The sequence below is a fragment of the Cyanistes caeruleus genome, chromosome 31 (genome assembly GCF_971803275.1).
Source record: "Cyanistes caeruleus chromosome 31, bCyaCae1.hap1.1, whole genome shotgun sequence".
Classification (NCBI taxonomy): domain Eukaryota; kingdom Metazoa; phylum Chordata; class Aves; order Passeriformes; family Paridae; genus Cyanistes; species Cyanistes caeruleus.
Window position 1 is genome coordinate 2072413 of NC_141731.1, and position 20617 is coordinate 2093029.

Genomic DNA, 20617 nt, shown 5'->3' on the forward strand with positions numbered 1-20617 from the left:
ATGACAAGTAATTTTTTATCTAAGTCCGAGATTCATTATCTCAAATCCTGCTTCTCACTTAAATCATTAACTCTAACTACTTCCAGCAAGGCCTATCTCTAGCCAAGATCTGTAATTTTTCTAAAATTCTTAATTGTTTAAAATTAGTGACTCCAAAGGAGGTTTCAGAGGGTCCTGGATGGGCTGGGAGAGACTGGGAGGGTCCTTGGAGAGGCTTGGGGTGTCTGTGAGAGGTTTTGGGGGTCCTGACCTCTGCAGATGCCCCAGGGATGCCATCAAACGCTGCCCAACGCAAGATGCTGATGGGGATTGGAGTCTCAGTGCTGGGCTTCGTCTTCTTGGCACTGGGGCTCAGCTTCTGCCTGCACAGGAAGGTGAGGGAGGGTTCTGGGGGTCGTGTCTCCCTCACCCAGAGCGTTTGTGCTCCCCTCTGGGCCCCCAAGCCCGGTGTCACCCCCTTTTCTCTGCCCACACAGCTCCTGAGGCAAAATTTTCTTGAGGATATAAAGTCAACAATTCCCACTGTCATTCTGTATCCTGTTAGATTTTCATTCCCCTGCTTTCATCCAGGTGCCCACAGGGAGCCAGGAAGATGTGAAGCCTCCCAGACAGGTGTCTTCCCAACACGGATCACCAGGACCACGGATCACCAGGGCTCTGCCCAATGGGGGTCACTGGGGATCATCCAACGCCCATCCTCCCATGGGGGATGGAGCTGGAGCAGTGCACGAAGCTCTTCCCGCACTGGGGACACTCGTAGGGCCTCTCCCCAGTGTGGATGCGCCGGTGGACGGTGAGGGTGGAGTTCTGCTTGAAGCCCTTCCTGCAGTCGGGGCAGCGGAAGGGCCTCTCGTCTGTGTGAATCCGCTCATGTCTGAGGACACGGGAGCTGGTCTGAAACCTCTTCCCACACTGGGGACACTCGTAGGGCCTCTCCCCAGTGTGGATGCGCCGGTGTGCCCTCAGACCGGAGCTCCACCCAAAGCTCTTCCCACATTCCAAGCAGGTGTAGGGCCGTTCCCCTGTGTGGATCACCTGGTGTCTCATCAAATTAGAGATCTCTCTGAAGCTCTTCCCACATTTCCCACACTCAAAGGGCCGTTCCCCCATGTGGATCCTCTGGTGTTTCCAAAGGTTGGAGCTCTGGTTGAAGCTCTTCCCACATTCCCCACACTCGTAGGGCTTTTCCCCAGAGTGGATCCTCTGGTGCTGGAGCAGGTAGGAGCTCTTTCTGAAGCCCTTCCCACATTCCAAGCACTTGTGGGGCTTCTCCCCCAGCTCTGAGCTCCGGCTGGATCTCTGGCCGTGTTCCTGGCACTGGGGGGATCTTTCCTCCTCGCAGCTCCCTGGACTGGGTTTGCAGCCCCTCCTTGTGCGGGATCTCCAGGGCTTTTCCTCCTCCTCTTCCATCTGGAAAAAATTTGTGAATGAAAATTCCTGGTTAGGAGGAAAAAAAGAGAGGAGAGTGCCTTGGGCTGGGGGTGCCTCTGTTGGGAATGCAGAATTAGAAAGAAATTATAAATATGACTCTTTAGCCAGAAAGGCTAAGGAAGAAATACAAATGAAAGCACAGTTTGAATAATTCAAAGAAACCAAGCTGACGTGCCAGAGCACGTTCTTTTCCCCAGTAAAACCAAGCTGAGACCCCTCTTCCCAGCCTTATAAGGAAAGGTCTGAAGAACCCCGAGATAACTAAAAATATGCAAAACCAGCGATTTCTATAGGTCGAACACAAATGTTACTGTATTAGGATACTTAGAAAGATTGGTTAGTAAAGGAATAGAATATTCAATGTATAGGTTATATATGTAATTGTAAAAGAGAGTTCTCTTGGTTCTCTTAGTCTCTCTTAACTCTTGGCTCTCTTGTTACTCTCTCGGCTCTCTCTTAGCTCTCTTGTTTCTCTTAGCCTTCTTGCCTCATGCTTTCTACACTCTTGCTGCTCTCTTTTTCCTGCTCTTTCTTCCTCTTCTTTATCCTCTTTTTCCTGTCTCTCTCACTTCTGTTCTGTTACTCTCTTTCTTAGCAATCTTAAAGTCTTGAACTCATGTATTCATATTTTACCCCCTTTTGTATTGTTCTCTCCGAGCCTGCTTTGCGCTCTATCTGTCGGCTCATGGCAGGCTCTCCCTCTCTCTCTCTCCCACGCCCTGAAATAAACAACTAACATCTAACTCGACTATAGAGGTCTCTGCCGAGTCTCAGACCGTCCACCCCCGATGTGTCTCCTACATGCCTCCTTGCCCAGGTTCGTCTCAGAAAGACATTGGGCATCTTGCGTCTGTAGGAACCTCAAAAACAACAAGATTCAGCCCAAACAACAAAACACAGATCACAAACAAACCAAACAACAAGATTCAGCCCAAACCCCCTGCACAATAGAAAGGTTCAACCCCTGCAAGAAACTAAAGCACCAACGTTTACCACAGTAAGGCTCAGAAACACCAAGATTCAGCCCCATAAAAATCGTGGATTGCCCACTGTGGTCACCCGCTGCATGTGGGGAGGCAATGCACCTGAGGCTGGGGGAGCTGCAGATACAGGGATGAACTTCGTGCTGCTTCCTCTCCCTGCTCCACCTCCTCCTCCTGTGTCCCTACTCGACCTCACACTCCTCCTCCTCCTTCTGCACAACCCCAGGTACATATATTTTGACCGTTTTTTTCCTCAACCCTGCTTCTCCTTCCCTTCTCCTCCTGCCCCCAGGCCCAGCACCCACTGCCGCCTCCCTCTTCCCCCCCAGTCCCACAGCATCCCACCGCAGGGGCACGGATGCAGCTGGGCCAGCTCGGCCTGAGGCAGCGCTGGGCTCTCGGCCGCTTCCGCCCGCACTCGCTCCCCACTGCAGCCGCTCCCGCCACCACAGCGCGGGGGGGCCCGGCCTTGGCGCTCCCCCCTCCCACCTCCCCAAATTCCCCTCCAGGGGGGCGCCAAGGCCCGGGGGGGAGGGGCGCAGCTGGGCTCCAGCTGGGGAACGCTGGCAGCTGCGGCTCTGCCTGGACACTGATGAGTCATCAGCGCCGCGCGCTCTGATTGGCTCAGCCCTGCCTGAGCCCTGCGCCTGCACCAAGGGGGGACACCCTGCTCCAGGGGGGATGGCCCCAAAACGGGGCAACCCCAGCAAAGGAACAACAACAAAGGCTCTTTACAAACTGATCCCCTCAACCTCATTGCACATAGGGCCAGGGATGTGGACATAAGGAAGTGACAGGAGGAGCCATCAGCTGCACAAAATGTTATGAATTGATGACACAGACTGCTGTTCAGCCAAGGTCCTGCTAAATTCATCAACTTCCGGAAGAACAACAAAGACTTAACACAGACATCAATACCCTTAGCTATACAAAAGTGGGGTGCATATTAAGGGGGTATGTAGGAGGTGCATTGGGAAGTCTGTACCTCTCCAGGACTTCAGCCAATGGGGAAAGGGAGATGTGACCAAGAAAATCAGGATGAAAAGGAGGCTGTGTCTGCCAACAACAGGAGAGACCCCATGGGAAATGTCCCATGGGCACACCCTTTTTTATGAATACAATTACTGTTACAGGACTCCTCTGTCCTCCTTTTGGACAGAAACCTCTGGGGATGTCAATTTTTCCACACACCTTGGGGCTCCTCCGCAATTCCTTCCACCGTCCGGGCCGGCGGGCAGTGAGTGCAGCTGAAGGGGCCTCACCCAGTTTGGGGGATCGGCTCCCTCGGCTGGCGGCGGCACCGGGCATTGATTGGGTACCCGAGAGTGAGCAGGAGACAGACGAGGGACGGATCAGGGCGGCTCTCAAGAGTCGGCAGGGAGAGAGCACTGAAAATCTCAGCAGTGACTACAGTGGCATCTTCGGCGAGTGAACATGGCAGGGCACCCAGGGAGGGGACAAAAGGGAAAGCCACAATGGGGTCCCAGCAAAAAGGATGAGGATCCCAAAATATCTCTCAAGACTCCCTTGGGAGCATGTGGAGGTCGTTTGCACATTCTCCCAGAGCTAACTAGGGACATGGACACCCAGGGGGGCAAGAAGGGAAGTCCAGAAGGGATTTAGACAACAGGGGATGGATGGTGTTGGTGTGCTGGGAAGGGATTGGCTGAAGGGGAGTGTGCAGGAATGTGCTTAAGGCAAGAAGCAGCAGGAGCAACCCATGGGGTAAGAAAAAGGATTATATAAAAGAGGAAAAAGAGAAAAATACTGAGGATTGTGATGTTTTCCAGAAGGCTCTTATCCTCAGAATTTGCCAGCAGATCCTTTGTATCCCAGTTTTCCAGGACAGCAAAACAAGGAGGTGAGGATTTCAGGGGGTTTCTCTGAGCTGGGAGCGGCAGGAGCGGGCGCAGAGCTGCGGCACCGGGAGCACGGGCTGGGGGCCTGTGGGGAGCTGTGGGGCCGGGCCGGGGCTGTGGGGCAGCCGGGGCTCAGCGCCGGGCGCTGCCTGAGCCCAGCACCCCCCGGGCAGGGCCGGCAGTGGCCCCCGGCCCCCAGGAGGCTGTGGGACGCCCCGGCCGCTGCCCGGCCCCGTGGAGCTGCCGGCCCTGCCCGCCGGGGGGGCCGCCTTTGGACACTGCGGCAGGACAGGGACCGGCTCTGGGATACGGGCTGGGGAGGGGAGCCTCAGCACAGCCAGCACGAGGAAGGAACAGCTCACAAATGGCGATTAGACCTGCAAGGATCCACATGATCTTTTAAGCATTTCCTGCTGGGTCCCTGGAGAAAGGAAGGGTTTTGCAGAAAGCTCAGCAGCTGCCACACGATGAGCACCCACAGGCACTGAGGGGGGCTGCAGCAGCGACAGAAGAAGCCCCTGCAGCACTTGCTCACAAAGGCTCAGCAGCTGAATGCAGCAAGGGATGAGCAAAAGGCCAAGCTGAAGGCAAAGGCCATGGCACACTTCCTACAGCCCCTGAGGGATCAAGCCCAGGGCCCAAGGGGGCCCCAGCACCCAGGGGACACCCTCGGCCACAAGCACCTGGCACAGGCATTGCCCTCCTGGCCAGGGCACAGCCCACCCAAACAGCCCCTGGCAAGGAATCAGCCTTCCAGCTGCAGGGCACAAGGACACTGCAAGCACAGACAGCAGCACCCTCAGCACCAGCAAGTCCAGCCCTTGATGGACACGCATTCTTAGCGGTGGCACAGCTCCCATTCCACCAGGGACCCACCACACTGCAGCCCTTGGGAACATCCAGGGTGGCTCTGGATCCAGAGGAGACCTTTCCTGACGGAAACAGGGGCCTCTCCATCCACTCGGAATCTTACACCTAAAGGTGTTAGGGAATATTTAAATTATTAAGACACTAAGAGTGAAAGATGAGCCGGTGTGTTTTCTTCAGCCACTATTATCAGATGTGGGGGGATGGGTTTGAAATGCAGAACCTTTTATTTGCTCACAATTGTGATTGTAATTTACTGGGAAGGGATTTGATGGATAAATTTGGAATGCAAATTAATGTTGCTAAAGGTGATACAGAGGCTGGTTCTGCTGTACCTCTGTGTCAAATGTCTGGCAGAGCCAAGGCTGAAGTGAACCCACAAGTGTGGGCAGCCCCAGGGAAATTGGCAAAATTAGATATGGAGCCTCTCCACATTTCCCTGAAACAACCAGGACAAGAGGTGTCCAAAAGCAATCCCCTGTTCCAAGGGAGGGAAGGAAGGGCTCACAGCCTGTCTGGGAGTCCTGCTCAAGGCACGGCTTGGGGAGCCAGGGATGGCTCCCTAGAATGCTCCTATCCTGCCAAACAAGAAATCCAATGGAATCCACAGAATGCTGCAGGACCCAAGAAGAAGAAATGAGATGATGAAACCAAGGCACCCCACACTCTCAGATCCTTACACCAGCCTCAACCAGGTGCCCTCCTCACACTGCTGCCATTCACAACTTGATGCAAAAGATGCTTTCTGGGGATCTGCCCACTTCCAGAGGATGCAAACACAATTCTGCCTTGGGCTGGCAACAAGAGCTAGAAGGGAAAATGCTCAAGACATGGACGGTCCTTCTGCAGGGATGCACGGAAGCACCGGCCTGACTGGGGCAAGCCTTGCAGGAAATATCAAAGGAATTGACCTCACCCCCAGGGACTGGCTTAATGCAGGATGTGGATGACTTGATCCAGTCAGAGAAACAAGAAGAGGGAGAGGAAGCCTCTGTGAAATGGCTTCATTTTCAGGCTAAAAACCAGCTGTGAGTATCTAAAAAAAGGGCAAGCATTACAGAAAATGTTGAAATATTTTGAGACCCATTTTGACTGAAGGCTTGTGGTGTATTGACTCTGAGAGGGTCCAGTGAATCTGAGAAGTAATGTTACTCAGGACTAAAATGGAGCTTGAACAATTCTTACAATTAACAGGGAATTGCAGGAGATGAATTGAGGATTCTCTCTTCTAGCCAGAACATTCTGTGACTTCTTTAGCCCCAGACAGTCTCAATGTTATGGGGTGGACATAAGAAAGAAAACAAAACTTAACAAAATGAAAAAAATAAAAAGATTGATGCCCCAGCCATGGCTCTTCCAGACTCAGAAATCTGAACTGCAAGGGAATATTAAACAGGCCACCCCTGAGCCTGCACTGAAGGCAACGCAGCAGCAGCCAGGGCTCCCCAGCGGGGGAAGCCCCTGCGCCTGCCCACAGATCCTCTGCTCAAATCCTCGGCCTGGCCACCCTCCTTTGCCATCTCCAGCCACTGCGGGACAATCCTTGCTCTCACTCTTGCACCTTCAGGCCTTTCTGTGCCTGCCCTCGCCACAGCTGCTGGGGAAGGCACCGGGACAATTCCACTCTGCCTCTCAATTCCACTCACACTCTGCCCTGCCTGGGATTAGCTGCTGGCAAAATAGACCAACTTGAAAATGGCTTCAAATCTTATTTCTCTAAAGGGACTTGGTTTGCCTTTGCCTTGGGGAAAGGAAATTTAAAGGTTTTTTTAAGGGATGTTCCACCACTCAGCAGAGATGAAATTAACATCTCAACAGACTGGGAATAGCCCAAAAGATTCCCACCAAGATAACGACCATCAACAAAACATCAACACCCAGCAGCAAACATCAACCAACATCTACCCAGACACTGCCCCAGGCACAGCTGGAGACACCTGGTCTGGAAAAGGCTGAGCAGGAAATCCCGGAGTGCCCACCTAATTCCCATCACAGGCACAGAAATCCGGCTGCAACAGGAAACCAAATCCTAACAACTCCACACCTTGAAACCAATGAACAATAAACCAAGGGATTTCTATGGTGTCAGAGTGTATAAATTTAGAAAAATCTAGTCAAACTCGTGTGTCATGGAATGATTTTCTCTGCACACCCAGCCTAAGTGTGCATGAAATTATTCCTGTTGCACATTCTTGCCAGAATCAAGTAATGCCTTATTTTTCTAAAGACACTGTTGAATAGTTTTTGCTTTTCTCAGTTTCAGTGAAAGGATTACACCGTTAGAGTAATTTTTTGTAATAATTTTACTTCTATATTGTCGCTTCTGTTTGGGCCAGTGGTGTGAGAATCAGTTTTAGTCCTAGGAGAATGAAAAGAAAACACTTGATTGCTTTCTCATTTTTGTTTTATATTTGTACTTGACTCTTAGTCATGACAAAATGATGGTATGAGTTTTTTGATGTTCCCCTTTAAGCTGCACTTTGAAAACTAGAAGAGCTTTAAAGCTGGTGCTTTAACACATAAACAATTATTAGAATATTGTTTAAAAAAAAAAAATAGCAGATCTGTGGGGGGCCACGTGTGAGTCACGGGATGTCTGCCCTGGAAGAGAAGCTTTGCTCCAGGCAGCCAGGAGAGGAGCTTTAGAAATGCAAATTAACACTGATGGGACAAAGCCTGCACAATGGCCCAGGGGCTTCCTGCCTGCAGGAGGAATTGGGCTGATTCCAGGAAGAAAAAACAGAGGCAATGAGTGAATCTGCTTGGAGATAGGGACAGGGACTTGTACATAAGGCAACAAAGGGAGAAACCATCATTTTCAGAAAATGTTACTAATTGACAAGGACTGCTGCTCAGACCAAGTCCCGCTACATTCCTGAACTTCCAGAAGAACAAACACTTCACAGAGCCAGGAATATCGGGTGTTATACAAAAAGGACATGCAGTAGGCGGATCGGGAAGGCTGAACCTTCCAAGCACCTCGGCCAGTGTTGGGCAAAGGGACAGGGACATGCGGCCGGGAAAATCAGGACAAAAACGAGGCCGCGTCCTCCAAGAACTGAAGAGAGCGCACGGCAAATGCCCCATGGCCTCTCCCTTTGGGCAGCAATAAAGTCACTTGCACACCGCTCCTCTGGCTCCTTGGGCCACACAAACCTCTGGCGCCGGGAATTTTCCCGCCCGGCCCCGGGCCCAGCGCAGCCACCTCCGGCCTCCCGACACGAAGCGGGACGAGCCAGCGCTGCTCCGCCACCGCCTCCTGCCGAGGCCCCAGCGGCAAGGAGACCGCGGGCAGCCGCTCCCGCAGCGCCCTCAGCCCAGGGCCAACACGGGCCGGCCACGGCACAAGCCACCCGCCACAGCCCCTGCTGCCCCCTCCCGGGCCCGCAGCGAGCCCCGAGCCCCCGCAGAACCGAGCGCGGCTCCCACCTGCGATGGCCGGGGCCGCCTCCGAGCTCCGCCGCCGCCTCACCGGGCTCCGGCCGCTGCTGCCGCCGCTGCCGGGCCCGCACAGACGCTCCGGCAATGGCGGCTCTCCTGCCCCACGGCCGCCCTGGGGGCGCCAGCGGGGCCGGGCTTGTGCCCTCTCTGCCCAATCAGCGCGCGCCAGAGCCACGAGTGACGGCAGCAGCAGCCAATGGCAGCCAGCGGCGGGCTCTGCACACGGCACAGCCCCGCCCCGCGCTCTCAGGGCCCGCCCCGGGCTGCGTGAGGGGAAAGGCGGGGATGAGGAACAGCCCTGGAACGGGCCCGGCCCGCGCCGCCATTGAGCTCACAACACAAACAAAGTTCTCCGCACCTCCCGGCCCGCCTTGCCCAGCCCTGGCTGCTGGGTGCCTCCGGCTCAGCGGGAAACTCTGGAGCCTCATGCACATCTAATTAGGAGCATCAGTGCATCGCTTTGATTTCCCCCAAAAAAGGGAACCCGCCCTCCAAACCCCTTCAGCTGAGTGGAGGAGGGGAGAGATTTCTTGCACAAAACTCCCAAAATTACCAAAACCAAACCAAAGTGAACCGGGACCCCCCAGCAGCGCCTCTCTGCCGTCCCAGCTGAAGCCCTCGCTGGCTGCTCCAGGCTGGAGCGGCACACTGGGAGCACTGGGAAGGGGCCCCAGCTCGGGGCGCAGCCCCCGGGTCAGCCCCACGGCCCCCACGGCAGCTCCAAGGCTCCGCCAGCCGGGATGGAACGTGGGACGGGGAGCAGGGGAAGGGACGGGGATACCGGCGCCGAGGAAACACGAGGGACACCGGGGGCACTTCACAAGCATTTAATGCAAAAGATAAGATCATAAGGGAGACAAAAGCAACAGCACCTGTAGCACCATAGCACAGGGCCACACAAGGACATGTCCCACTGCTGTGGGGTGATGCTGGCCCGAGTCCAGGCACCCACCACAGCCGCTCTCTCACTGCCCTCCACAGCCACACAGGGAGAGAAAATTTAACCAAGGGTTCATGAGTTAAGGACCCGAGACTGTTTCCTCATCAAACACAGTCATGGGCAAAACAGGAGATATAAATTGAATTTATTGCCAATAAGCTCAGAGCAGGAGAATAAGAAGACCTTAAAAGCACCGTCCTTCCACCCCTCCCTTCTTCCAGCTCTGCATCCTTACCTGGCAGTGCAGGGATACAGGGAATGGAGCCATGGTCAGTTCATCTCCCAGGGCTTTTCCTGCTGTTCAAGGACAGGAGTCATTCCCCTGCTGCACTCTGGGATCTCTCCCACCAGAGAGGTCTCCAGGAACTTCTCCAACCTGAGTCCATTCCATGGGGAGCAGCCCCCTCACAGTGCTGCAGCGTGGGTCACTCTGCCACGGGGTCAGACCTTCCAGGACAGGCGGCTCCAGCAGGGGCCCCTCTGTCCACAGGTGTCCCCCGGGGTCACAGCCTCATCTCAGGCATTCCCCTGCTCGGGCATGGGGGCTTCTCCAGGGGCTGTGGGTGTATCTCTGCATTCTGATGAATCTTCAGGGGCTGTCAATCTGCAATTCCAATTGTTGGTCTGTGTACTGATGGATGTTCCTGCCCCTGTGTTCATCCAGGTGCCCACAGGGAGTCAGGAAGATCTGTCTGTCAAGGTTGAGCTCTGTGAGAAGCTCTTCCCACACTGGGGACACTCGTAGGGCCTCTCCCCAGTGTGGATGTGCCGGTGCCTGATGAGGGTGCAGTTTTGTGAAGCCCTTCCCACACTCAGGGCAGCGGAAGGGCCTCTCCTCTGTGTGAATCCACTGACATTGATGAGACCTGAGCTCCTTGGAAATCTCTTCCCACACTCAGAATGCACTGGTGTGCCCCGAGGTTGGAGCTCCAGCTGAAAGCTCTTCCCACATTCCAAGCATTTGTGGGGCTTCTCCCTGCCATGAGCTCTCTCCCCCAGCTCTGAGCTCCGGCAGGATCTCCAGATGCCTTCCTGGCACAGGGGGGATCTTTCCTCCTTGCAGCTCCCTGGGCTGGGTTTGCAGCCCCTCCTCATGCAGGATCTCCAGGGCTTTTCTCCTCCTCCATCTGGCCATGGCTTGGGAATGACAAATCCTGGTTTGGGGGAAACCAAAGTGGGAGTGCCTTGGAGTAGAGGCTCCTCCTGCCTAAGTCCATGTCTAGAGCTCAGCAGGAGTCTTGTGGCCATGAAAATCTCCAAAATATCAAGATTCAGCCCCAAAAAAGTCTCCCAGGATTTCCCCATCTCTTGTCTTTCCTATTTGGGATTCCAGAGGTTTCTCTTCCCTGGGATGATGGGGGTCCAAGGGCTCCAGGGGTTCCCCTTCTCTGGGGTCCTCCTTAGCGATGATCCAGAGGCTTTTGGGGGTCCATGGGGTCCCTTCTCCCCTGATGCTCTGCTTTGAGATCCCAGGGATCCCAGGAGTCTCTCCTCTCCAGGCTCCCACCTCTCCAAGCTGCCAGGGTCCCCCAGCTCTGGGATCGCCCCTCTCTGCTCTCCCCATTCTGGGGGTCCCAGGGGTTCCTCTCCTCTGCTTTCCCAGGGGTCCCCAGGACCAATGTCCTCCCCAGCCAATACTGGGCAATGGCCATGTGGACCCCAAAGATCCCCCGAGGGGCTCAGCTTTGGGGTCCTGCAAGATCCAAACCTACACACCCAGAGAAAAAAACCTCCCAGGGATGCCAGACAATATTTGGGGCTCAATTCCGCAATCTGCAAGTTCCAAACACACCCCAATAAAAAGACCCTCTCAGGGACCCCCTGACAGATTTGGGACCAGCTCCCCCTCCCTGCTCACCTGCAGGATGAGGTGGGGGCGATGGGCCGTGGCCGGGGGTGCTGCGGACACAGAGGGCACTGGAACCTCCAGCTTCTCCTTCTATTCCTGTTCCTGCTCCTCCTTTTCCTTTCTCCCTCCTCCTGCTCCTCCTCCTTCCCAATCCCACCTCCTCCCCAGTTCCTGCCTTCTGTATATTACAGTGGAGAATCTTGCTTGTTTTTAGAACTAGAACAAAGATTCCAGATGGAACAAGCCTTGCTGGTTTTATCCAGCAGTATCAGTGACTACAGGTCGTGTTTGCTTTGGTTTGGTGCTGTCCTCGTTCCTCCTCAGTGCTCAGGCTGGGCTATGGGGTGTCCTTGTTTGCTGCATTTTCAGAGTTCCTCTTGGATCCTTTGGGCAATAGGCTGTGCCCTGGGAGGATTCTTTGTGCTCCTTTGTGACACAGGAGAAGCTTCCAGGCGGTTTTTGCGTGAGCGGCTGCTGTGGTGTCACAGGAGCGTTGCCACGTCCCCGTGGTGTTCCCGTTGCTGTGGGACACGGAGGCCTCAGTGTCCAGAGCGGCTCTGGGCGCCTGCTCGTTGCCAGAGGATCCTCCTGCCCGAGGCATTCTCAGCAGCCAGCCCAGCCCCTGACGGGTGTCCTTCTGTGCTTGCAGGGGTACAGTCTGCAGACGTGTGCAGCGCAGCCAAAATGATGCAGCAAGTGGTTGCTGCAGTTGGCACTCTGTTCTCTGTGGCTTATTCGGGGTATTTTTTAACCCACTTGGCACGTAAGTTGAGGTTTTCCCTCGGTGCAGCCTCTGTGGCTTTGGGCTTGCTGTGTGCTTTCTGTTCTTCCACTGGAACGGAGTTGACTCTGTAACCAAATTGCCCTGAGGACAGGGTTGGTTTGGGAGAGCTCCTGCCAGCAGCTGCAGCTGAAAAAGGGGGTGTCTGCAGCCAGCGGGGCGTGCACAGCATTTGCAATGAGGCCTGGGGGGGTTCTGTTCCCTCAGGCGGGGAGTCTGTGGCAGCGGAGCCTGGAACTCCCTCCGTTTGCTGCTCCAGCCAAGAGCTGACACAGCCCAGTATTTTGTGCTGCTCTCTTGCTTGCTGTGTGAAGGGCCTGTGGCTCCTGGAGGGATGCTGTGAAAGCAAAATGCTCTCTCGGGCTTGCCTTGCTCATTTCCCACCACAGGCAGTTTTTTCCTAACAGCATCTGGTTCACGTTCCCTCTCCCGTTGCAGGGCACCTCACGCGTGGATCCCAAGCAGCTCCTCCTTCGGTGAGTGGCAAAGGAAGCTTTGGTGTTCAGAACTGTGCAGCAAGTTGTGAGCTCGGCGTGTGGCAGCCGAGTGCCAGCCTGGGAGGCTGAAGGAAAGTTCCTGTCAGTGTCTTTGCAGCAGCAGCAGCAGCAAAGAGATCCCTGGCAGTTTTCTCTGTTTCTGCTGAAGAGCTTTTGAAGAGCTGCAGGACTGGTTTTGCAGGCAGAAGATTGCTTGCTGGCTTTAGCCATGCTGGAATATGGAATTCCCAACAATAAGTGGCAATGTCGGCTTTAGCCCATTGTTAGTTTGAACAGCTCTGAACCCTATTTCTGCTTAGTGCAGCTGGATGTGTAGCTGAGGATAAAGAAGGTGATAACTGAGATAGAACTTCCCGTCCCTCACGCTCCCGTCTGTCCACAGGGCACCAAAGCAGCATCAGCACCTCCTCTGGCTCCCTCTGCTTGCAAAGAGGAGGCCAAAGAGGAGGAAGAGAGCAGTGAACTTCCCGCTGTTCTGGGAGACGAGGGCGAACACCCCGCGGTTTGGGAATACAACGGCGAGGCTCCCGCGGCGTGTGACAAGGACAGTGGATGTCTCCCGGTGGGGGACGAGGACGGTGGATGTCCCCTGGTGTGGGATGAGCATGGCCAAGCTCCCATGGCATGGGACGAGGACGATGGCAATCTCCCGGTGTGGAATGAGGACAGAGAACGTCCTGTGGCTTGGGAAGAGGAGGGTGAACCAGCAGCTTTTTGGGAAGAGGACGAGGAGCCTGCACTGCTTTGGGAAGAGGACGAGGAACCTCCCTCTGCTCCTGAAGAGGACACCGAAGCTCCCTGTGCTGCAGGATCCTGGGCTGAACATTCTGACAGCAGCACAGCCCTGCAGCCAGAGGGGAGCGGGGAGTGGAGCCTGATGCAGCTGAGTATGTCTGCTCTGTTCCTGTGTGCCAGAGCAGGGTGTGTGTGTGTGTCTCAGCATCAGCTGCACCCAGGGTTGCTCTGCAGCTGAATGGCACAGGGTCATTTATTGTCCTTCCCCAGCTGAGAGCAAGGGGCTCCCGGCCCCAGGGAGTGGGGCTGCATTCTGGCTCTCATCTGAGAGGGAGCATCTTCCACCTGGTTTCTTTCAGGGAACACCGTGAGCGTGGGGGAGCCTGCCGAGAAATACCTGGAACTGGAGCAGATTGGCCAAGGGTAAGTGCAAGGCAGTTACTTCTGCACAAGCAGGGCCCAGGTATTTTGCTGGTGCAGGATGCAGTGAGAAGTCAGGAGAGCTCCAAACCCCTTCAGACACTGGGGTACGATGCTGCTGCCTCTCAGTGCTGATCAGAATTGATAACTGTGGTCAGAAGGCACCTTGCATGGCAGAGGGCTGGTGGCTGCTGTGCTGTTGTTTGAAGGGTGGATGCACTCGGGTGTTTTGTGAATGCTGCAGGCAGCAGAGATCTCCTGTCTGGGCTGGCTTTCACTGCCAGGGCCTAAAGCGCTGCTTCTTTCTTCTCTGCTGTGTTGTCTCCAGGGCTTTTGGAACCGTTTCCAAAGGACTCGACAGGGCCACGGGAGGAGAGGTCAGTGTCAACACGCCCAGCACGTCTGGCAGCTCTCGAGGGCTTTCCCCTCTGCTGGGAGCTGTGGCTGGAGCTGTGGGGCCCAGCAGAGCTTTCCTGCACAGGCTGCTCCTCTGAAGGCAGAGCAGGGTCAGCCTGCAGAGCACAGCTGGGACAGACTTGGTCCTTCTCAAGTGCCCAAAGGAAGGCAAGGAGGGCAGCGGTGTCTGTCAGAGCAGGACACACTGGCCTGGTCTTCATGTCTAAAAGTGTGAATGCATCAGCTGCTGGAGACTGAGGCACAATTTACCTTCATCCCAGCCTCGGACAGGAACACTATTTAACAGTTTTATCATCCTGAGTTTCATCAGGATACCTCAAGGCCTAATTAAGGAGAGATCCTGCTTGGGCTCAGTTTGGGGTTTTAGTCCTAGTGCAGCTGTTCCCACAGAGACAGGAGAGAAATGAGAAGATGGATGTGCAGAGCAAAGCTCTCTCCTAAACCCTGCAGCTGTGTTTGGGTCTGGTGTCAGTGGCAGCTGTGACAGGGATTATCTGAGCAATGGATGTGCACGTTTGCTTTGTTGTGCTATCCCAAACAGGGCAGGGACATTTGAAATCCTGGCCAAATGCCATAGAATTGCTAAAGGGTTCCCAGCTGTTTTGCTCTGTGTGCACAGAAACAGAATTACCTCCTGCTTGCAAAATGTGTTGGAATAATAATCCTAAGAGTGCTGAGGCCATTTGAGAAGACTGTAGGTGCAGAGAATGTTGTTAGAGCTTGGAGGCTGACAGCTGAGGGAGCATTTCTGCAGAGCTTACAGAGCCAAATGTCTCTGGCCATGAGTCCTGTAACAGCCCCAGCGAGCAGAGCAATGGGCTGTGGGAATGGCACTTGCTGAGCTCTGGTGTCCCATCCCAAGGCAGTTTGGCACAGCCCGGCTCGCTCACTCCAAAAAGACTCGCTCCGTGTTTGCTGTGGCCTCCTGCCACAGACTGCTCCAGTTAAAGGTCTGCAATGTCCCTTCAGGTGGCCATCAAGAAAATGAGTCTCAGAGGGCAGAACAGGGAACGAGCTGTGAATGAGGTCGTGGTCCTGAAGGACAAGAAGAACCCCAACATTGTCAACTCTCTGGACAGGTGAGTGCTTCAGGTCTTCTCCCGTGCACGGGCCCTGTGTTCATCTTTCCTGGCATCCCCAGTCTGTAGCCTGTGCTGAAAATGCCTGACCCGGCCATATCTTCCCAGAACAACAGCCTGGCAGTTCACTCCTTCCATGTGCTTTTGTTGCTTTGCTTTGCCTTTTTCTTCAAGTTGACCCCATTTGCTGTGTTTTACAGCAAGTGCTGATAAAACCTGGTAGAAATTATTTTCCTTGGCTTCTTCTTCCCAGCCCTGTCCCATTGCTGCAGGTGACAGGAAGACCAGGTTCCTGTTTCCAGAAATGCCTCATTTTCCCATTTTTCAATGGCCTTGCCTATTTCTGAAGGGACTTTGTGCAAGGTTTTCCAAGCATTTGACTGCTTTTGCCCCAAGTGCTGCACGGCCTCCTCCCCTGGATAACTCTGGAAGTTGTGTTGCCTTGTTCCAGAGGGAATGGTGGAACTGGTGAGTTCAGATGCTGAAGCAGCTGGGGAGAAGTGTTGTGGTTCCACATTGAGCTGGGCTGTTGCTAAAGTGCATTTTTCACCTGCTTGCCATCTAAGGCCTCTCCTTTCTCCCGGGTGCCTCCTTCTCCTTTAGCCTGGGCAGATTCCAAGGCCTGTGCAGCCTGGCAGGAATGTCTCTCCATCTGATTCTGTCCTCATTGACAAGTGACCTGGGAACAAAACTCCACTCTGGGCTTTTCCCTGGGGGAATTGAGCAATGCACATTCATCTCTGTGCCATTGTTCTCCTCTTCCAGCTTCCTTGTTGATGGAGATCTCTGGCTGGTGATGGAATACATGGATGGAGGAACTTTGCAGGACGTTGTCAGACAGACACGCATGGCTGAAGGAGAGATGGCAGCTGTCAGTCAGGAGGTGAGGGATCCTGCTTGTGCTTCCCATGGCTGGGACACCATGGTCCTTCCAAAGAGGCTGTGAGAGCAGAGTGGCTCCATGCTCAGGCCTTTGTTTCTGTGTTGTTTTTATGAGCTGGAGAGGAAAAAGCCTCTGAAGTGAATGGCCTGCAAATATCACTGCATTTCTACTCTGTTCTTGTCTTCTTTCCTGCTGTTGTGGTACTCTCTGTCTTTTTTGGATCTGATTTCCTGTTCTCAGCTTTGCCTTGAACCTTTTGCCTGGAGCTTGTCTGCACTGCACTCCTGGGCTGTCACAGCAAAGTTGCTGCTGGCAGAATTCTAAACTGTCCTTTCTTGTGTGATATATTCCAGCCTCTGATTTTTTCCCTCGTGTTTCTTGTTGTCTCTCAGTGTCTGCAGGGCCTGGATTTCCTCCATTCCATCCGGGTGATCCACAGAGATCTGAAGAGCTCCAACATCCTTCTGGGAATGGACGGCTCTGTCAAGCTGGGTGGGTGTTCCTGGCCAGGCACGGCGCTCCCGGGGTGCGGCTGTGGGGCTGCTTCCCAGTGAGGGCCAGAGCCCCACAAGTGCTGCTGGTGGCACTGCCCGGCCCCTGCTGCCAGCTGAGAGCGGCTGCCCCGTGCAGAGAGCTCAGGAGAGGAGCAGGCTGTCAGGAGTGCCTTTGCTCTGGGAATGGCCCTCCCAGAGGGGCAGGAGTTGCAATCTAAAGCTTCAAAGGAAATCATTAAAGCCAAGCATGAAAGCTGAGGGCTTCTTTATGGGTCCAGTTCCATCTTTCCTTGGCTACAGCCCTGAGGACATTTCCAGCTGGATTCAGCACTGCATTCCCAGACTGAGAGTGGGGAATCTTTGTGCTTGGTTTCCTCATTGCAGCTGCCTTTGACAGTGCTTGTTTCTGTCCTCAGCTGATTTTGGCCTCTGCGCTCAGCTCAGCCCTGAGCAGGACCAGTGCAGCTCCATGGTGGGCACTGCTCACTGGATGGCCCCAGAAGTTGTGACCAGTTCTCCTTACGGCCCCAAGGTGGACATCTGGTCCTTTGGCATTGTGACCATCGAGATGGTGGAAGGAGAACCTCCTTACTTCCAGCAAACGGGGGCCATGGTAAGAGGCAAATTCTCCAGGCTTTGCAGAGGCCTGTGAGCACAGGGTGACCCTGCACTGAGAGGAGCAGCTGGAGGTTTCTGCACATCGCAAAGGGAATTCCCACAGCACCTGAGCCTGAACACAGACAAATATTCTGCAGTCTCCAGCAACAATTTGCTTTGGCATTTAAGTTGTTGCAGCTCTTGTGAGGATGACCCTTGACATGAAGCAAGTGCATCAGCTCTAATGTTGTCTTGCAGAAAACACCAAACCAACCCCAACACCCACACCCAAACCCAACAAGATTTCTGGAGGAGTTTCTAAAAGAGGTTTTGTGAGATGAACTCCCCCTGGCTCTTCTCACTGGGAAACTTGTCTAAAACATGAAGATGATTGTTTAACATCCCCACACTCTAACATATTTGTTTCCTTCCTTTTACTTTCTCTGTGTCACCAAGCCTGAGCTTTCAGCCACACCAACCTGCTGTTCCTTGCCTGGCAGTTTCTGGCATGGGGCATCAGGAATGCTTTTACTTGAGTGTCAGTGGCACTGCAGAGATGCATTTGATGTAAGAATCCCTTGAAATAACACAGGCAGACCACACTGACTCTTGAAAATGGCCTGTAAAGCTGGCGTCTGTATTTGGAGAAGCAAAATGGGCTATTTCTGATGGAGGTTCCTACTGACAAAGTCAGCCAATGCAATCGGCTCTGAAGGCAAGATCATTTGGATGTTGCAATGGCTGTGGCTGGAGCAGGGTTTGGGTTTTTTGGCTGGCCCAGAAGAATGAGCTGTGAGCAGCAGCATCTGTGCCAGGGAGGAAAGTGCCCGGGGAGCTGGGGCAGAGAAAGCGGGCTGGATGTGAGTACGTGTGGGTGTGGAGGAAGCTGTCAGAGCGCTGTGTTTGCTTTTCCTGCAGGCCCGCGCTCTGATCCGGCAGAACGGGAGCCCGCAGCTGCAGGAGCCCAGGCGCCTGTCGGCTCTGCTGCGGGACTTCCTCGAGTGCAGCCTGGAGCCGGACGAGGAGCGGCGCTTCTCTGCCCAGGAGCTGCTGCAGGTGAATGCCAAGCGGCTGCGGGGGAAACGGCAGCGCCAGGGAGGGCTTTTCTTGTGGGGCCCCCTCCCATCATCTCCAGTCCCGCTGCTTTTCACACGCAAAGCCAGCAGAATCCTCGCCTGCTTTGGCTTGGCAGGCTCCTGTCGAGCTCATCTGGAGCTGGTGCCCGCCACGAGCGGGGACATCTTCAAGCACATCAGGTGGCTCAGAGCCCTGCCTGACCTGAGCCTGGATGTTTCCAGGGAGGAGCCACCTCCCACATCTCTGGGCTCCCTCTCTCAGTGTTTCCCCACTCTCCTGCTACAGCAATTCTTCTTTACATCTAATCTGAGCCTGCTTCCCTCTCTTGACTTTCAAACCATTCCCCTTTGTCCTGTTGCAACAGAGCCTGTGAGGAACTTGAGTCTGGAAAGTAACAGTTCATTTCTTTCTTTTTTATCCCTTGGGCAGCACCCATTTTTGTCATCAGCCAAGCCTCTCTCCAGCCTGACCCCTCTGATCACTGCAGCAAAGCAACTGAGGGAGCAGCGCAGGAGGAGATGAAGCCCTTGACGAGAGCTTTTCGTTATAGTAGTTAGGACAAGTAGTTAGTTATGTTAGTTAACACTGTTAGTTAGTTAGAGTAGGTTAGGACAGCCTGTTTGTTATGGCAGTTATTTGAATAAAATCTCTGTTAAACCTCAATCCCTTGAGGTGTCCTGTCCTTCTCCTGCTGTGACTCAGCTGCCCGGAGCACTGCGAGGGGAGAGCGGGCCCAGCCTCGCCCAGAGCTGAGCCCCAGCAGAGCCTGGCAGAGCCCAGAGCAGCCTCGGCATCTGCAGAGTCAGCCTGGAAGGAGGCGCTTGGAGCCTTCTGGGCTGCAGCCGGCTCTTGCTTACAAACTGTGTGCGCTGGAAAATGCCTCTGGTTCTGCGGGAGGGCAGAAGGGGCCCGGGGAAGGCCCAAGTGTTCCATGCAAGGGAAAAACCTGCCCTGTGTTTGTGAGAAAGAACTATATTGTTTTTGACCTTCGCTATTATGTGTTGGCTTTTCCAAATTATTATAATCACAACGATTTTGATATAGCACAGTTTGTAATCACTTTTAACTGCTTTTGATATAGTAGTGTTATAAATGACTTTCAAATTTCCAAACAATCAAATTTAATTAATTGATAATATACTTTAATAAATTAGATACTAAATAATGAACTAATACAGTTCAGTAAAAGAATAGAATTTAGTAAAAAAGAGGTACAATTTAGTAGATATATTCAGATACATATTTATATATATATATATATATATGTGAATGTAATTGGCCAGTGGTTACAAATGCTTAAGGCATAAGTAAAACTGACGGGGTGTAGGGGGGACGCTTCTCACCTCACCTCACGTACGAAACAAAGCACTTCAAGCTAAACTTATATACTGTATGCTTATACATATTCATTAATGTTTCCCATAAGTTTCCTCCTTTTTCTGGTTTTACTGACCATTTATTTTCTGAACTACATCCTGTACCTTAATTTTGACGTGTAACATCTGCAAAGGGGTACATCTGCTTTATAACACTGATTCTTGATCGTTTCTAATGATAACTTTAGTAACAGTTGCAATTTAAGTAGCACGAATCAATTCCATTTATTACACTGGGAATGGGGAACCCCTGCACTTCCATTTCTGGGCAAACCCCCCTTCCTGGGCACAGAGACCCCCTTGAACGTTCATTTTGGGGCACCGGCACACCCTGGTACCCCCTTCCCAGCTCCAAAAACCCCTGCACCCCCTTATCTGGAACCTGGAATACTCTGAACCCCCATTCTCGGGAATGGAAACCTCCCAGAACCCCCATTCCTGGGCACCAGAACCCCCCTGAACCTCCATTTTCAGGCACTGGGACCCCCTGAACCCCAGAACAGAGGAAGGGACCCCCCTGAACTCCCATTCCGCTGCAGCAGCACCCCCGTGCACCCCTGTATCCACGACTGGAACCCTCCCAAACCCCCCATCCTCACACCCTGGGACCCCCCTGCAGCCGAGCCAGGCTGTTACCCCCCTGCTTTGTTGGTTTAACCCAAAGTTATCTCCTCCCCTGCCCTGCCCATCATTATATCCCAACCCCTTTTTCCAGCACCTTCCCTATCAATCTTGTCCACCCTGCCCCTTGTTCCCAAATGTCCCCTGTCAATCCTGCCTTATGCCAACCCCCTGCTTGGACGTCCCCTTTGGAAATCCCCTAATCCACAGCACCCCATTGGTCCATGTGTCCTATTCCCCTCCCCAGGATATCCCTCACTGGTTGAAGTT

At 53.7% G+C, this 20617-nt stretch overlaps 3 protein-coding genes across 6 annotated transcripts in view; 1 reads left to right on the forward strand and 2 right to left on the reverse strand.

Moving 5' to 3' along the window:
• Nucleotides 1–20617, reverse strand: part of LOC147648689 (serine/threonine-protein kinase PAK 3-like) — a 356261-nt gene that overhangs the window by 114717 nt on the left and 220927 nt on the right. The window lies entirely within an intron of this gene.
• Nucleotides 566–9843, reverse strand: LOC147648690 (uncharacterized). The gene is made up of 2 exons (XM_086866574.1): nt 9757–9843; nt 566–1410 (listed from the first exon to the last, which is right to left on the reverse strand). Exons 1-2 carry the CDS (start codon nt 9787–9789, stop codon nt 682–684), a joined length of 762 nt encoding a protein of 253 aa, XP_086722700.1. The 5' UTR covers nt 9790–9843; the 3' UTR covers nt 566–681.
• Nucleotides 8863–19013, forward strand: LOC111945911 (serine/threonine-protein kinase PAK 1-like). 4 transcript variants are annotated; one of them, XM_086866501.1, is made up of 11 exons: nt 8863–12133; nt 12590–12627; nt 12735–13535; nt 13743–13806; nt 14132–14180; nt 15190–15299; nt 16065–16182; nt 16575–16674; nt 17093–17289; nt 18192–18329; nt 18780–19013. In XM_086866501.1, exons 3-11 carry the CDS (start codon nt 13268–13270, stop codon nt 18870–18872), a joined length of 1137 nt encoding a protein of 378 aa, XP_086722627.1. In that variant the 5' UTR covers nt 8863–12133; nt 12590–12627; nt 12735–13267; the 3' UTR covers nt 18873–19013. The 4 variants fall into 4 exon arrangements, with proteins under 4 accessions (XP_086722627.1, XP_086722625.1, XP_086722626.1 ...); XM_086866499.1 differs by having other exon boundaries at nt 9882–12133; nt 13031–13535; XM_086866500.1 differs by lacking the exon at nt 17093–17289 and having other exon boundaries at nt 10487–12133; nt 13031–13535.

Coding starts and splice junctions, on each gene's coding strand:
- LOC147648690 (XM_086866574.1), bottom strand. CDS start 9,789: ATGGCTCCATTCCCTGTATCCCTGCACTGCCAG. Junction 1,411..9,756: donor CTGTATCCCTGCACTGCCAG/GTAAGGATGCAG, acceptor AATTTTTTCCAG/ATGGAAGAGGAGGAGGAAAA.
- LOC111945911 (XM_086866498.1), top strand. CDS start 11,401: ATGGGCCGTGGCCGGGGGTGCTGCGGACACAGAGGGCACTGGAACCTC. Junction 15,300..16,064: donor ATTGTCAACTCTCTGGACAG/GTGAGTGCTTCA, acceptor CTCCTCTTCCAG/CTTCCTTGTTGATGGAGATC. Junction 16,675..17,092: donor GGACGGCTCTGTCAAGCTGG/GTGGGTGTTCCT, acceptor TTCTGTCCTCAG/CTGATTTTGGCCTCTGCGCT.